Source organism: Bufo gargarizans, chromosome 10, assembly GCF_014858855.1.
Source record: "Bufo gargarizans isolate SCDJY-AF-19 chromosome 10, ASM1485885v1, whole genome shotgun sequence".
NCBI classification, from domain to species: Eukaryota; Metazoa; Chordata; class Amphibia; order Anura; family Bufonidae; genus Bufo; species Bufo gargarizans.
The window spans coordinates 48,199,669-48,216,267 of record NC_058089.1 but is presented as its reverse complement, the minus strand read 5'-3'; the positions used below and the strand labels follow the sequence as shown (position 1 = coordinate 48,216,267).

Sequence of the window (16,599 nt, the reverse complement as noted above, 5' to 3'; positions counted from 1 at the left end):
GTTTTCTTTATTTTCATGACTATGAAAATTGTAGATTCACACTGAAGGCATCAAAACTATGAATTAACACATGTGGAATTATATACATAACAAAAAAGTGTGAAACAACTGAAAATATGTCATATTCTAGGTTCTTCAAAGTAGCCACCTTTTGCTTTGATTACTGCTTTGCACACTCTTGGCATTCTCTTGATGAGCTTCAAGAGGTAGTCACCTGAAATGGTCTTCACTTCACAGGTGTGCCCTGTCAGGTGTAATAAGTGGGATTTCTTGCCTTATAAATGGGGTTGGGACCATCAGTTGCATTGTGGAGAAGTCAGGTGGATACACAGCTGATAGTCCTACTGAATAGACTGTTAGAATTTGTATTATGGCAAGAAAAAAAGCAGCTAAGTAAAGAAAAACTAGTGGCCATCATTACTTTAAGAAATGAAGGTCAGTCAGGCCAAAACTTCGAAAATTGTAGATTGCAGTCACAAAACCCATCAAGCGCTACAAAGAAACTGGCTCACATGCGGACCGCCCCAGGAAAGGAAGACCAAGAGTCGCCTCTGCTGCGGAGGATAAGTTCATCCGAGTCACCAGCCTCAGAAATCGCAGGCTAACAGCAGCTCAGATTAGAGACCAGGTCAATGCCACACAGAGTTCTAGCAGCAGACACATCTCTAGAACAACTGTTAAGAGGAGACTGTGTGAATCAGGCCTTCATGGTAGAATATCTGCTAGGAAACCACTGCTAAGGACAGGCAACAAGCAGAAGAGACTTGTTTGGGCTAAAGAACACAAGCAATGGACATTAGACCAGTGGAAATCTGTGCTTTGGTCTGATGAGTCCAAATTTGAGATCTTTGGTTCCAACGGATGGACTCTACATGCCTGGTTCCCACCGTGAAGCATGGAGGAGGAGGTGTGATGGTGTGGGGGTGCTTTGCTGGTGACACTGTTGGGGATTTATTCAAAATTGAAGGCATACTGAACCAGCATGGCTACCACAGCATCTTGCAGCGGCATGCTATTCCATCCGGTTTGCGTTTAGTTGGACCATCATTTATTTTTCAACAGGACAATGACCCCAAACACACCTCCAGGCTGTGTAAGGGCTATTTGACCACGAAGGAGAGTGATGGGGTGCTGCGCCAGATGACCTGGCCTCCACAGTCACCGGACCTGAACCCAATCGAGCAGAGTGAAAGCAAAAGGGCCAACAAGTGCTAAGCATCTCTGGGAACTCCTTCAAGACTGTTGGAAGACCATTTCAGGTGACTACCTCTTGAAGCTCATCAAGAGAATGCCAAGAGTGTGCAAAGCAGTAATCAAAGCAAAAGGTGGCTACTTTGAAGAACCTAGAATATGACATATTTTCAGTTGTTTCACACTTTTTTGTTATGTATATAATTCCACATGTGTTAATTCATAGTTTTGATGCCTTCAGTGTGAATCTACAATTTTCATAGTCATGAAAATAAAGAAAACTCTTTGAATGAGAAGGTGTCCAAACTTTTGGTCTGTACTGTACATATCTATAAAATCTTTTTTTGACACAATAAAAGCACACAGAGCTATGGGGACTGGGTATTGCGGATGTGCTAGCGGCCATCTAGCAACCCATGTCCTCAGCTCTATACACAAAATCCCGGTGACAGGTTCCCTTTAAAACAAACCCGGATAAGATTACACTTTTCTCTCCCAGAAGATGATTGTGGGATGAATCTATAGGGGCAGACTGGGGGTGATCTGGGCCCCCAAGAATAATGTCATGGGCACTAAACCAAGTCTGTTCATGTTGGGAAAAAGGATCTTTGGAGTTTACTCCGGTTCTCGGGCCCCTGTGGGACTGAAAGCACTGCACCCACCCAATGTATGCCCCGTTTCACATGGTGTTTTAACCCTGTCTCAGCGATGCAACACAACTGTGCAAAGTGGTTTCTATTACAGTCACATACCAGAAATGCGGGTTTTCTATGCTGTAATCCTTGTGGCCATGACTAGACTGAGGTGTGGAATCTATAGGACCCCTGGTCTTCACCCTTAAAGGAGTTGTCCCATTCAGCACCTGGATCTGATATACTTTTGTAATTGCATGTAATTAAAAATGTTGTACAGCCACGGAGTTATTCAATAAAATGTATCTGTATAGCGCCACCTGCTGTTTGTTCTTTTACTTATTTTTCTGTCCACCTTGCGGAAGTGGATGCACATGCTCAGTTCGATCCTTCAACTGCCTCCTGAGATGCGATAGGGACAGAGCTGCAGCAGACAGCACACGCCCCCTGAGCTGCCAGCTTCATATAAATCTAAACTGGAACAATAAATGAGGGCATCTCCGGATCTATGTGAGGTACAGGGCTGGTTATAGCTTTGATACAAAGAGAATGGCATGTGCTATATGATGACATTGGTGCTGGTTCGTTTATTTTTTCCCCCATGTGCTATATGATGTCTGATTTTATTTTTACATTAATCATGACATAACAATCTCCAAAATGGACTTTGATGCAGGAAGATCCCCAGGTTCTGCTCCTCAGAAAAGTCACAGATTAGCAGCAGTAGTGCTGATACGGCTGCAGCCAGGAACGGTAACATGGGTTGTCACTGGGATAGTGGTCAGGAATAGGCACAAGGACAAGACAGGAGAGTAATCAGGAACACAGTCAAGAGTCAGGTCAAGGAGCAGCACAACAGATACCAGGTAAACAATCTGAAGGACAAGACAGGAGCATAGTAAGCAACAAGGCCGAGGTCTGAATCAGGGTCAAATTCAGGAGTAGAACAACAGGTACCAGGTAAACAATCTGAAGGACAAGACAGGAGCATAGTAAGGAACAAAGCCGAGGTCTGAACCAGGGTCAAATTCAGGAGTAGAACAACAGGTACCAGGTAAACAATCTGAAGGACAAGACAGGAGCATAGTAAGGAACAAGGCCGAGGTCTGAATCAGGGTCAATTTCAGGAGTAGAACAACAGGTACCAGGTAAACAATCTTAAGGACAAGGCAGGGGCATAGTAAGGAACAAGGCAGAGGTCCAAATCAGGGTCAAATTCAAGAGTCAAGATGCAATAGCAGAAACACACAAACAGAAGCCAGAACAAATTAACCTTAATCAACAGGCAAGTTATGGGAGAATGCTTCCCCACTAAAGAGTGGAGGAAGCATACAGTTGGCTAGGAGCTGTCAGCCAGGACCGGCATCGGCAGTAGCTGCTGACATTTGCTGGAACATAGAACTGGAACTGGCAAGAAGGCTAACAGCTCAGAGTAATCTCATGAGTATTAGCTCTGTGACCCATCTGCCCCTGCTACCAGACAGACCATGAAAAATACCTGATGTATTGATAACCCACTGAGTGTGGTCATAATGATCAGTGGATCACTATGTTTAGGCTTGTATAGCCACACACCTAGGAGCATGAGGTCTTCAAGTGGTTGGAGCAGCTGGCCAAATTCTGTCCTTGTTCTACATGATTTCTTAAATGCCAGCGCTGTAGTGGTGAAATAGATATGAACAGACATAGCGATGTAGAAGACGGCAGCCAAGACAGGGGTGATGAGATCCAGAATATATTCCATACAAAGCATCATTTCTTCAAAATGCAGGGATATCTATCTATCTTATTATTAATGCACCATTCATTCCAGGGCGTTGTACATATGAAAAGGGGTGCACATACATAATATAAAACAAGTACAATAAGCACGTACAAGACAAGTTACAAGCTGGTACAGAAGGACAGAGGGCCCTGGCCGCGAGGGCTTATAATCTACCAGGGATAGGAGGACACAGTAGGTGCGGGTAAAGCTGGTCATATGGCGGTATAGCAGAAGCAGGGTCACTGGTTGTAGGCTTTCCTGAAGAGGTGGGTTTTCAGGTTTCTTTTGAAGGTTTTGACTCTACGTGAAAGTCTGATATGTTGGGGTAGCGAGTTCCAGAGTATGGGGGATGCGCGGGAGAAATCTTGGAGGCGATTGTGGGAAGCGGTGATAAGAGGAGAGGAGATAAGGAGGTCTTGTGAGGATCGGAGAGTGCGTGTGGGGGTGTATCGGGAAAGTAACTCAGAGATGTAGGGAGGGGACAGGTTGTGGACGGCCTTGTATGTATTTGTTAGTATTTTTAACTGAATTCGCTGGGCAATGGGGAGCCAGGGAAGGGATTGGCAGAGGGGACAGGCAGAGGAGTAATGGGGGGAGAGGTGAATTAGTCGGGCAGCAGAGGTGAGGATAGATTGGAGGGGTGCGAGAGTGCTAGATGGAAGGCCACAGAGGAGAGTGTTACAGTAGTCTAGGCGGGAGATGATGAGGGCATGTACAAGCATTTCTGCAGACTCCTGGATAGATCTATCTGTCTAAAATCTATCTCATTATCTATGTATGTATCTAATATCTATCTATCTATAATCTATCTAGTTACACTGGAACCAGATCCTCACTCTCTTCAAATATCTTTATGGCAAATAAGAATGTGCGCCCCTCCTTCAGCAGCACCCTAGGCAGCCGCCTGCTCTGCTTCCTCCTCCTCCTAGTCCTTATCATATATGATAATATTGTGCGGTTCTATGAATCATCAGTCTTCGTGTATCATGTGCGCTCGCTCTATACAGGGCAGTCATATTATTAGTGCCATTAGGGAGCTCAGTTTTGACTGCTGCCTCTGTGCCCCCTATAGCTATGCCACTGATGCGCCCCCCCGCCCCCCTCCCCCCCCCCCCCGATGTGCCCGGGCACTGTACAATATCTCCGCTGTGTGAGCGAGGAGCTTGTTCTCTGCAATTAGAAACCCTACCTGCCCTGTATTATTACTGCCTGATCTTTTTGTAAGTGACAGGTCCATTTTAAGGCAATACTGGCAATACTCCACAAAACAATCATCTGTCATTAGAGGTTATTTAACGGCAGGAGATTAATGTACTTCTATGATCAAAGGAGGAAATTAAATCATGCAGAGTTATTACAACTATGGAATTAACAATACGAAATGAATGCAAATATCAAAGGAGAACATTCTCAATAGAAATGTGACCCCCCCACCCATACACAACACAAATATCACGTGTCATGTGGTTTGGATTTTAATAACCCAATTTTACCCAAAATGAAGCAACTTTGTAATAGTCTTGATTATATCTATCCTACTGGGTTTATGCATACAGCTCCTATACTAATCTTTGCGTTTCCATGGTAACAAACTACAGACAAACCTTGTATAATAGGCCCCTGTAGGCTTGCTAATCTAGAGACAGCAAAACAAAGGCAGAGGAAACCATACAACACCTTCAATACAGCATCTGAAGAAGGATTTTTTTCCCTTTTGCCTTTTTTAATCAAACAATTTCTAAATTCTGTGCCGATTCATTTCATATATTCTTCTAGCCATCAGACCTTGCTTTATCTGACAAGAATCTCCTAAATCACCTACATCAAACTAAATTCTGGCTTCCAGATGCCACCACTAGAGGGAGCTTACTGCATACTACATTGAATCCAGACAGTATGCAGTAAGCTCCTGAGCTCCCTCTAGTGGTGGCAACACGTTATCCTTTAAATCTTTGGAGCTCTGTAACAACAAGTGAAGAGGCTGGGTCTTTAAACAGCTTCTTGCTCCTATACTATTTCACTTCTGCACAGCCAAAGACAGAAACCAATCAATTTTATTGGAGTGAAGGAGGCTTGTGCAGAACCAGTGCTCTGCGAGTTGTGGTAATGGTCGACCCAGAAGGGTCTTCTTGCTATGCAACGAGGACGCCTGTCATAAAATAGGCAATCTAGACTTTGCTATGAAACTGATGTAGCCCTTGTCTGATCTATACCCTGTCTGGTCTTATTCTCTTATATTTGAGTCTCAGTATCTACTTACAGAATGAGTATGTAGCGAAGAAGCCATTCGCCTGCACAGAGGAGTCACTGTGAAAATGTACTATTAGAGAATGGGTAGAAGACGTGAAAGCCAACTTGGGAAGGTGCCCGCATTTCTTGGCTTCTCTCCGACCATCACGAAGGAGAAAATAGTCATAAGAGCAGCCTGGTGACGGTTCCAAACTAAATGGAGCAACGTGGAGTGTAATCTGCAAATGCAACACAGGTTTAATCAATGGGATATTTCCATCGTAACGTGTTATCACTAGGGTATGTCATAAAAGCCTGATAGGTGCCCGTGTCAACTCTGGGACCCTCACCTATCAAGAGACTAGGTGTCCTGTGACTGGATACAGGCCACATCCCCCTTCGCATCATAACGTCCTATCACTAGGGTATGTCATAAAAGCCTGAGTCATCTCTGGGACCCTCACCTATCAAGAGAATGGGTGTCCTGTGACCGCATACTGGCCACATCCCCAAGAGAATGGGAGTCCTGTGACTGCATACTGGCCACATCCCTATTCCCATCATATCATCCTCACTAGTGTATGTCATAAATACCTGATAGGTGCATGTATCATGTCTGGGACCCCCACCTAACAAGAGAACAAGGGTCTTGTGACCGCAAACTGGCCACATTCCCATTACCGTCTTAATGTCCTATCACTAGGGTATGTCATAAATGCCTGATAGGTGCACATCTCATCTCCTGGACCCTCAGCTATCAAGAGAGAATGAAGGTCCTGTGGCTACATCCCCATTCCCATCGTAATGTCCTATCACTAGGGTATGCCATAAATGCCTTAAAGGTGCACATCTCATCTCTGGGACCCTCAACCTATCAAGAGAACAAGGGTCCTGTGACCACATACGGGCCACATTCTCCAAAGAAGTCAATGGAAATGTTGTATAACTCTTTTATGTATTAATACCCCTTTCATATGACCCTGGAGAACCTCACATCTACAGAAAATCACTGACCGTCCTCATCCTATCACTTACCTTGTACCCAGCAGGTGCAGATAAGACCCACACGCAGTTCAATGAGTTAGGGTATTTGGAGGGAAAATATGGAGTCGAAAAGTTTCCTGTTGTACTGATTAAGGATCCACCACATTTCACTGTAATGTAATAGAGACTGAATGTTACCAGATGCCATGACATACAATGGTATCACATGAAAATGGCTGAATTCAGTATCAACATGTCCCAGTACAGCATGGTGACATTTTCTCTATAATCTGCCCGGTGTCTAAGAAAATCATGGACGCATCTTTTTCTTTAATGGATACCAAATAAACTGTTAAGTCGGCACTGGTGGCAACCCTGACGGAAACCCTATAGAACAAATGTGCAGCAACCCACAGAGGAAGTGTGGGGGCACACAGGACGGGAGTAGTAGCACTCATGGTGGCTCTCCTCACTCCGACGCTCCTTGCACCATGCAGTGATGGGAGAGGTAAATCCTTTCTTCCCCTCGGCACACACGACGGTGGTAATGCGGTTCAATGAAGAGGCCGGTTTTGGGGAACAAATAACAGTTCTTTACTGGCAATAACGATGGCAAAGCTCAGATACACATTCGTACGGTAGTAGTCACAAGTTTTTCCATGCATGGACTGGCAGAGCTGACATGTCTTGCAATTTCCACACTTCTTACAGTTCCAGAAGCTGCAAACAAGGAATTAACAGGCCAGTTTCTCTCTCTCCGAGTCAGTCTTCCAGTATCCAGCCAAAAGGGTGCAATATCTCTTTTTCTCTCTTTCTCTTCTCATCAAAATATGGCACTAAATTCCTAGCTGACGGGTGTAGTCCAATAGCAGATGGCCAATCTGCCTCTAAAGCATACCTGGGTGTATCAATTCCCTATTGTCTCAGACAAATATGCTATGGGGTCAAAAAGTTTTATGCAGGTTATCTCCACAGCCATTTCTCATGCACCTCCTCCTGACGGCTGCTATACAATTCAAAATAATCCTCAGAGGCTGGTACAGGACGTGCTGGCTGATGATTCCCCGGGGCTGCCTCTCAGTCTTCCTTTTTCTCTGTCTCACTTACAGTGATACAACTATTAGTGTGACTCCTGACTGCTCCCTATGGAGAGGGTAGCCTTCTAGCATCAGTCTCCATGGGCCTGTTAACTATATTCTCATCATTCAAGAAGGAAAATACGTATCAGAGTGCAGTCACGATTAAACCTCCTCTGCAGTGGGCTACCAGCACACTCTTGCTATGCCATGAAATGCCATCGCTCTGAATTTCCCCATTATAGCCCCACTCCTACAAGCACCAGGACTAGGGTCTGCCTGCAATTACTGTATAGCTACATATGCACACCCTCATAGATAACATGATATTCAGTACTGAAAGTAGCCAAAGACAGCCATTTTAAAACAGAGCTGTATAAACTCGCTACCGGGACCTCTTGCAATCAGCTGTAATCTACAGGGAACCTGGATGCAATAGATGAGGGACCTAAATGCAGAACACCACTCTGTTAACTCCGAATTTGCCACTGCGGTTTGTGAAAATGAGATACAACCTAGCTGGATTTGAGTACATTCAGTGCCAGAATTTAAAAGCATATACCATATGTGACCAGCCGCACAGAATTTCAACGCATTGCAGCCTCGAACATTTCCATGCACAGGACAGAACTGTGGATGTACTCACGTGAACTGTATGTCGCCTTAAAGCTGCTTCCGATCCGTGAGCTGGTGAATGCTACTCTGACAAATTTTCCAGAGGAAATCTGTGCAAGTGGAGCAATGTTTCCGCAGATTTTGTCGATAAGAATGGGCGACTCTCTGCTGATTCCATCGTACACAGTAACAGAGGCCTGAGAACAATCTGGAAGGGAACTAACGCTGAACGACTCAAACTGCAGGAAAACCTGGAGCAAATCAAAATCTAGGGTCAACACAAAAGTCAATATAAAGATCCGTCATTCCTCTAGTTATGCTACGTGCGCTTATCTGTTATATATACTTTGTCCTCTGGGACCCGGATCAGCCACACACATGACGTAATGTTAGGGTTCTTCTTGGACTCCCATGAAAATGCCCCATGTGCATCAGGCAGCAGGTAACTACAGATATCTAAAATAACAAAAAAAATACATCTAGGTAGTGCCCTGCCAAGGATTTCCTCCTAAAAGACATGACCATAGAACTACAATTCTCTGCACTCCATGGTGACCTTTCATGACCAATATAGGCTTTCATACCCGCAAAAAACGTATACCGCACTGTACAGTTTTTTCTTTTCGTGGCCAGCCAATGACCAAAGTATGTCACTCAATGACTATACAATGGCATATACCGGAGGTACACTGTACATCTGGGAATACCGCTGATGTGTACCGTTTGCATATACCTGCAGAATAGAACATAGCCTGAATGATAAAATTGTGCCTACCTACAGCCACCACTAGAGGGAGCTTAGGCTACTTTCACACTAGCGGTAGCCTGTTTCGGCGGAGGAAAAGCCTGCTGGATCCGTGCTACTGCAAGTCCACCATGCTGGCAGAAGTCCGCTCCGGCCCGATTCACTATAATGGGGGTGGGCCGGAGGTCCGGCCGCAGCACAGCAAACATGCCGAGAGGCGGTCGGAATAAAACTACAACATGCTGCGTTTTTTGTCCGGCCACCTCTTGGCATGTTTGCCATTCTGCGGCAGGACCTCTGGCCAACCCCCTTTACAGTGAATGGGGCCTGAGCGGACTTACGCCAGCATGGTGGACTTGCGGTAGCACGGATCCGGCAGGGGAACAACCTGCCAGAAAAGACTACCGCAAGTGTGAAAGCAGCCTTAGGAGAAGAGCTAAGGTGTGTTGATTGTAGTCACACTGGCTTGTAGGCTGAGAAGAAGACCAGGAGAATAGAGTGCAGCCCTAAGAGATATTTATTTGACGCACACCTCTCGGTGTTGAATGAACAGCTACCGACAGGTCTGCTACAAATCAAAGAGCCTTATTTTAGCAATGTCGCTTGCTCTGGTGAATACCACCAACACAATGATAAATCACATCCAGAAAGCTTCCTGTAAAAATCAATACCCCACGAGATTACATGCCAATTTCTTGTGTTCGTTATGTCAATGCAAGTCACTCAGCTGGAAGTTCAGCATTATAGAAGAGGATATTTATAATAAACAAAAAACAAAAATTGGAAATTTTGTAAAATGAATACAAATTTCAAACCGTCGAGTTGTCTTATATAATATCTAGGAGACTAAGAGATCGACTGAAGTGGAAACCCAGACTTTAATCCAGTGACCGATCGCATTAGAAATACAGTTGCAAGAAAAAGTATGTGAACCCTTTGGAATGATATGGATTTCTGTTTGACAAATTGGTCATAAAATGTGATCTGATCTTTATCTAAGTCACAACAATAGACAATCACAGTCTGCTTCAACTAATAACACACAAAGAATTACATGTTACCATGTTTTTATTGAACACACCATGTAAACATTTACAGTGCAGGTGGAAAAAGTATGTGAACCCTTGGATTTAATAACTGGTTGAACCTCCTTTGGCAGCAATAACTTCAATCAAACGTTTTCCTGTAGTTGGAGATCAGATGTGCACAACGGTCAGGAGTAATTCTTGACCATTCCTCTTTACAGAACTGTTTCAGTTCAGCAATATTCTTGGGATGTCTGGTGTGAATCGCTTTCTTGAGGTCCTGCCACAGCATCTCAATCGGGTTGAGGTCAGGACTCTGACTGGGCCACTCCAGAAGGCGGATTTTCTTCTGTTTAAGCCATTCTGTTGTTGATTTACTTCTATGCTTTGGGTCGTTGTCCTGTTGCAACACCTATCTTCTGTTGAGCTTCAGCTGGTGGACAGATGGCCTTAAGTTCTCCTGCAAAATGTCTTGATAAACTTGGGAATTTATTTTTGCTTTGATGATAGCAATCCGTCCAGGCCCTGATGCAGCAAAGCAGCCCCAAACCATGATGCCCCCACCACCATACTTCACAGTTAGGCCTCATGCACACGACAGTTTTTTTTCACGGTCCGCAAAAACGGGGTCCGTGGGTCCGTGATCCGTGACCGTTTTTTCGTCCGTGGGTCTTCCTTGATTTTTGGAGGATCCACGGACATGAAAAAAAAGTCGTTTTGGTGTCCGCCTGGCCGTGCGGAGCCAAACGGATCCGTCCTGAATTACAATGCAAGTCAATGGGGACGGATCCGTTTGATGTTGACACAATATGGTGCCATTTCAAACGGATCCGTCCCCATTGACTTTCAATGTAAAGTCTGGAGTTCTTTTATACCATCGGATTGGAGTTTTCTCCAATCCGATGGTATATTTTAACTTGAAGCGTCCCCATCACCATGGGAACGCCTCTATGTTAGAATATACTGTCGGATATGAGCTACTTCGTGAACCTCAGATCCGACAGTATATTCTAACACAGAGGCGTTCCCATGGTGATGGGGACGCTTCAGGTTAGAATACACTACAAACTTTGTACAAGACTGCCCCCTGCTGCCTGGCAGCACCCGATCTCTTAAAGGGGGATATGATAGCACAATTAACCCCTTCAGGTGCGGCACCTAAAGGGGTTAATTGTACTATCATATTCCCCTGTAAGAGATCAGGGCTGCCAGGCAGCAGGGGGCAGCCCCCCCCCCCTCCCCAGTTTGAATATCGTTGGTGGCACAGTGTGCGCCCACCATAGCCCCCCTCCCTCCCTCTATTGTAATAAATCGTTGGTGGCACAGTGTGCCAACCACCATCGCCCCCCCCCTCCCTCTATAGCAGTAACATTGGTGGCAGTGTGCGGTCTCCCATTCCCCCCCCCCCCCATCATTGGTGGCAGCGGAGTTCCGATCGGAGTCCCAGTTTAATCGCTGGGGCTCCGATCGGTAACCATGGCAACCAGGAAGCTACTGCAGCCCTGGTTGCCATGGTTACTTAGCAATAGTACAACAGTAGAAGATTCATACTTACCTGCTTGCTGCTGCGATGTCTGTGTCCGGCCGGGAGCTCCTCCTACTGGTAAGTGAAAGGTCTGTGCGGCGCATTGCTAAAGAACTGTCACTTACCAGTAGGAGGAGCTCCCGGCCGTTCACAGACATCGCAGCAGCAAGCAGGTAAGTATGAATCTTCTACTGTTGTACTATTGCTAAGTAACCATGGCAACCAGGGCTGCAGTAGCTTCCTGGTTGCCATGGTTACCGATCGGAGCCCCAGCGATTAAACTGGGACTCCGATCGGAACTCCGCTGCCACCAATGATGGGGGGGGGGGAATGGGAGACCGCACACTGCCACCAATGTTACTGCTATAGAGGGAGGGGGGGGGGCGATGGTGGTTGGCACACTGCCACCAATGTTACTGCTATAGAGGGGGGGGGGCGATGGTGGTTGGCACACTGTGCCACCAACGATTTAATACAATAGGGGGAGGGAGGGGGGGGGCGATGGTGGGGGCACACTGTGCCACCAACGATTTAATACAATAGAGAGAGGGAGGGGGGGGGCGATGGTGGGGGCACACTGTGCCACCAACGATTTATTACAATAGAGGGAGGGAGGGGGGGGCGATGGTGGGCGCACACTGTGCCACCAACGATATTCAAACTGGGGAGGGGGGGGGTCTGCCCCCTGCTGCCTGGCAGCCCTGATCTCTTACAGGGGAATATGATAGTACAATTAACCCCTTTAGGTGCCGCACCTGAAGGGGTTAATTGTGCTATCATATCCCCTTGTAAGAGATCGGGTGCTGCCAGGCAGCAGGGGGCAGTCTTGTACAAAGTTTGCAGTGTATTCTAACTAGAAGCGTCCCCATCACCATGGGAACGCTTCTGTGTTAGAATATACTGTCGGAAATGAGTTTTCACGAAGTGAAAACTTAGATCAGAAAAAGCTTTTATGCAGACGGATCTTCGGATCCGTCTGTATGAAAGCAACCTACGGCCACGGATCACGGACACGGATGCCAATCTTGTGTGCATCCGTGTTCTTTCACGGACCCATTGACTTGAATGGGTCCGTGAACCGTTGTCCGTCAAAAAAATAGGACAGGTCATATTTTTTTGACGGACAGGATACACGGATCACGGCCTCGGCTGCAAAACGGTGCATTTTCCGATTTTTCCACGGACCCATTGAAAGTCAATGGGTCCGCGAAAAAAAACGGAAAACGGCACAACGGCCACGGATGCACACAACGGTCGTGTGCATGAGGCCTTAAGATGAGGTTTTGATGTTGGTGTGCTGTGCCTCTTTTTCTCCACACATAGTGTTGTGTGTTTCTTCCAAACAACTCAACTTTGGTTTCATCTGTCCACAGAATATTTTGCCAGTACTGCTGTGGAACATCCAGGTGCTCTTGTGCAAACTGTAAACGTGCAGCAATGTTTTTTTTGGACAGCAGTGGCTTCTCTGTGGTATCCTGCCATGAAATCCATTCTTGTTTAGTGTTTTGCGTATCGTAGATTCGCTAACAGGAATGTTAGCATGTGCCAGAGACTTTTGTAAGTCTTTAGCTGACACTCTAGGATTCTTCTTCACCTCATTGAGCAGTCTGCGCTGTGCTCTTGCAGTCATCTTTACAGGACGGCCACTCCTAGGGAGAGTAGCAGCAGTGCTGAATTTTCTCCATTTATAGACAATTTGTCTTACCATGGACTGATGAACAGCAAGGCTTGTGGAGATACTTTTATAACCCTTTTTTAGCTTTATGCAAGTCAACAATTCTTAATCGTAGGTCTTCTGAGAGCTCTTTTGTGCGAGGCATCATTCACATCAGGCAATGCTTCTTGTGAAAAGCAAACCCAGAACTGGTGTGTGTTTTTTATAGGGCAGGACAGCTGTAACCAACACCTCCAATCTCATCTTATTGATTGGACTCCAGTTGGCTGACACTTCACTCCAATTAGCTCTTGGAGATGTCATTAGTCTAGGGGGTCACATACTTTTTCCACCTGCACTGTGAATGTTTACATGGTGTGTTCAATAAAAACATGGTAACATTTAATTATTTGTGTGTTATTAGTTTAAGCAGACTGTGATTGTCTATTGTGGTGACTTAGATGAAGATCAGATCACATTTTATGACCAATTTGCACAGAAAATTGCAACTGTATACTGTCTGTGTGCCTTTGAACACTGACATCTCCATTGATGGTTCTGGAGCTGCACGTTTTTTTACATAATATAGAAGAGGATATGTTCTCTAAGCCCTCATGCACACAGCCCTATCCGTTTTTGCAGTACGCAAAATATGGATACCGACCGTGTGCATCCCACATTTTCCCCTCTGCTGGTCGCGTAGTATGTTTCAAATGCCTATTCCTGTCTGCAAAACAGAAGAGAATAGGACATGTTCTATTTTTTTTGCGGGTTTGCGGAACGGACATACAGATGTTGACAGCATACAGTGTGCTGTCTACATCTTTTGCGGCCCCGTTGAAATGAATGGGTCCACCTCCGACCCACAAAAAGTGTGGATCGAATGCGGACTGAAACTACAGTCTTGTGCACGAGGCCTAACACTACACATCCTATTCATCTCCACAACTTAACTGCATTCGTAGAGCTTGTTAATCTTGGCGACATCCAAAGAACTTAATCCAACGCGCTGCCCGATCAAAGCACGGGGGTTGCCGGTGGGTTCAAGAGTCGGTTTTCCAGCATCACTTGCAAAAGCAAACCTATAACGAGTGCAAAAAGGACGCATTAAAGACTATGAATATGACAGTAAATATACATATGTTTAAAGAGACAGGGGGCACACCAAATACTTACAGGAGTGCAAGGGGTGGTACAACTACATACGACAAAAATGATCCAACCCAAGAGAGAGTCAAAAGATCCACCCCATAAATGCACATCCAACCATTATAGAATAAAATATATGTATAAAGTTTATTAGACACAACAACACACACGCATTAAAAAATTGTATACAATCTAGAACAAAGTGCGGTATGCAATAAATAAATGTAACCGACACACACAGGTCCACTGAATTGTCACAAGAAAATATATGCGTTTATAAACCAGCATATAAAGCAATACAATTAATCACATATAGCAAATGTAAGGTAAGGTAAGACCACTGGAATTAAATGTGCAAAAGGACCGACATGGGGTCAAATATCAAGAGCCAAACCTACATAGCCAGCTGGTACAGTGGACCTGGAAACATAGCAAGCGCCCAACGCGTGTCGCCGGAGCAATCCGGCTTCCTCAGGGGTAAAGGACTGTGTGTTGGGGCGTCAGTTAATATAGAGTCTTAAATAAATTGATTACGTTCACCTGTGTGGCAGGAAACTGTGGTCAGTGCATAAGCGTATCAAATTCCAATCAAAGCAAGAAACCGGAAGTGTGGATCACATGATCGGCTGGTGGAACGCATGCTGGAACGCATATGCGATCCACCAGCCAAAACACAGCCACATAACCAGGGGACATGGAGGGCAAATGAATCTATACTGAACAATGAAGAATGATGTGGCAAATGCAGCAATTCAGAGCAAAACCGGCAGTGCTAGACAAGCTGGCACACAATCCGGACGGCACCCACAAACCGGAAGTGGGTAATAAAACCGGAAGTGACGTGCCGCTCTGGAACGCATGGTGGAACGCACAGTGCGCTCCACTGTGAACAGTGGAGCACACAATGCGTCCACCACACGCCCAGGGACCTGGCTACACATTGAAATGCACAGGGAAGGCACACACAAGAAGGATGGGGGTGGAACACCAATATCTACATGCATACTGGTCATGTTCAACACTGTTAATATTAATAATGATATAATAATATAATAACACAGATGCTTAACAGAGGATTGAGCATATGCATAATATGCAAATTTCAAATATATGGTGTATAAAGAGGACATAAAAACAGGCTATGTATAGGCAGTATAACATTAATGCAAATAAAAATACCTGTATATAGCTATATTAGACATATCTGACAAATACACCTATATACGTGGTGCTGTCAGCAATCCCGATATGCATCCCCAAGAAGGCATAAACATTCAAATAATGTGAACGATACCATACATGTATGTGTAACAACACACATGCATGATAATACATGAACCTAGTATACGATCCGCGATCTAATAAGGACTCTAAAGATAATAATAATATTTAGAGAGGAGCAAAATTGAAATTAGTGATAATGTGTGATCAGCGTGGTAAAGCCACTGGTATAAAGTAAAAATAAAGGAGTGGTAAAACCAGAAATGCCCAAACCATGTGCAGTGAAAGCGTGAATACGAGTGAGAAAGTGATAAGAGCCTGTGGAGAAAAGGGGTTAACACAAATAAACAGTTAGTTGATACGGGACCAATTATAATAACCAGCATAAGCCTTATGTGTCCTACCTACAACCCCCTAAATTGGAACCCTATAAAGGCAATGGAATTTCCATGCCCAATCCATGTCACAATGTGTGGCCATAATATGCAACAATACAGTGGTTGAACACCACCAGGATACACTGTCAGGCGAAATGGAATAGAAAAATCAACACCTCCACCTAAAACCGAAACCCCCTGATGTGTCTCAACTGTCGGTGCTCAGTTGACATCAAAAGTATCAAATATATATATGTTGCTGTTCCCGTGTATTAGCCATGAATAATATAGTTATTTGATATACCCCGCATGTCTGGGCAGGGGGGGAGAGGAGAGAGAAGGGGAGGGGGGGGGAAGGGGAAAGAAAAGGAACGGGGAGGAAAAAAAAGGGGGGAGGGGAGGGAAGGAGAG

The 16,599-nt window shown here is 45.2% G+C and overlaps 1 protein-coding gene across 1 annotated transcript in view; it reads right to left on the bottom strand.

Moving 5' to 3' along the window:
• LOC122921065 (embryonic protein UVS.2-like) overlaps positions 1–16,599 on the bottom strand; it is a 35,467-nt gene that overhangs the window by 2,162 nt on the left and 16,706 nt on the right. Inside the window, exons 7-11 of the mRNA XM_044270961.1 lie at positions 14,396–14,523; positions 8,839–8,948; positions 8,524–8,743; positions 6,853–6,971; positions 5,849–6,056 (exon numbers count right to left, since the gene is read on the bottom strand). Of these exons, the coding sequence (XP_044126896.1) occupies positions 5,849–6,056; positions 6,853–6,971; positions 8,524–8,743; positions 8,839–8,948; positions 14,396–14,523 (785 nt within the window). The remainder of the gene's footprint in view (positions 1–5,848; positions 6,057–6,852; positions 6,972–8,523; positions 8,744–8,838; positions 8,949–14,395; positions 14,524–16,599) is intronic.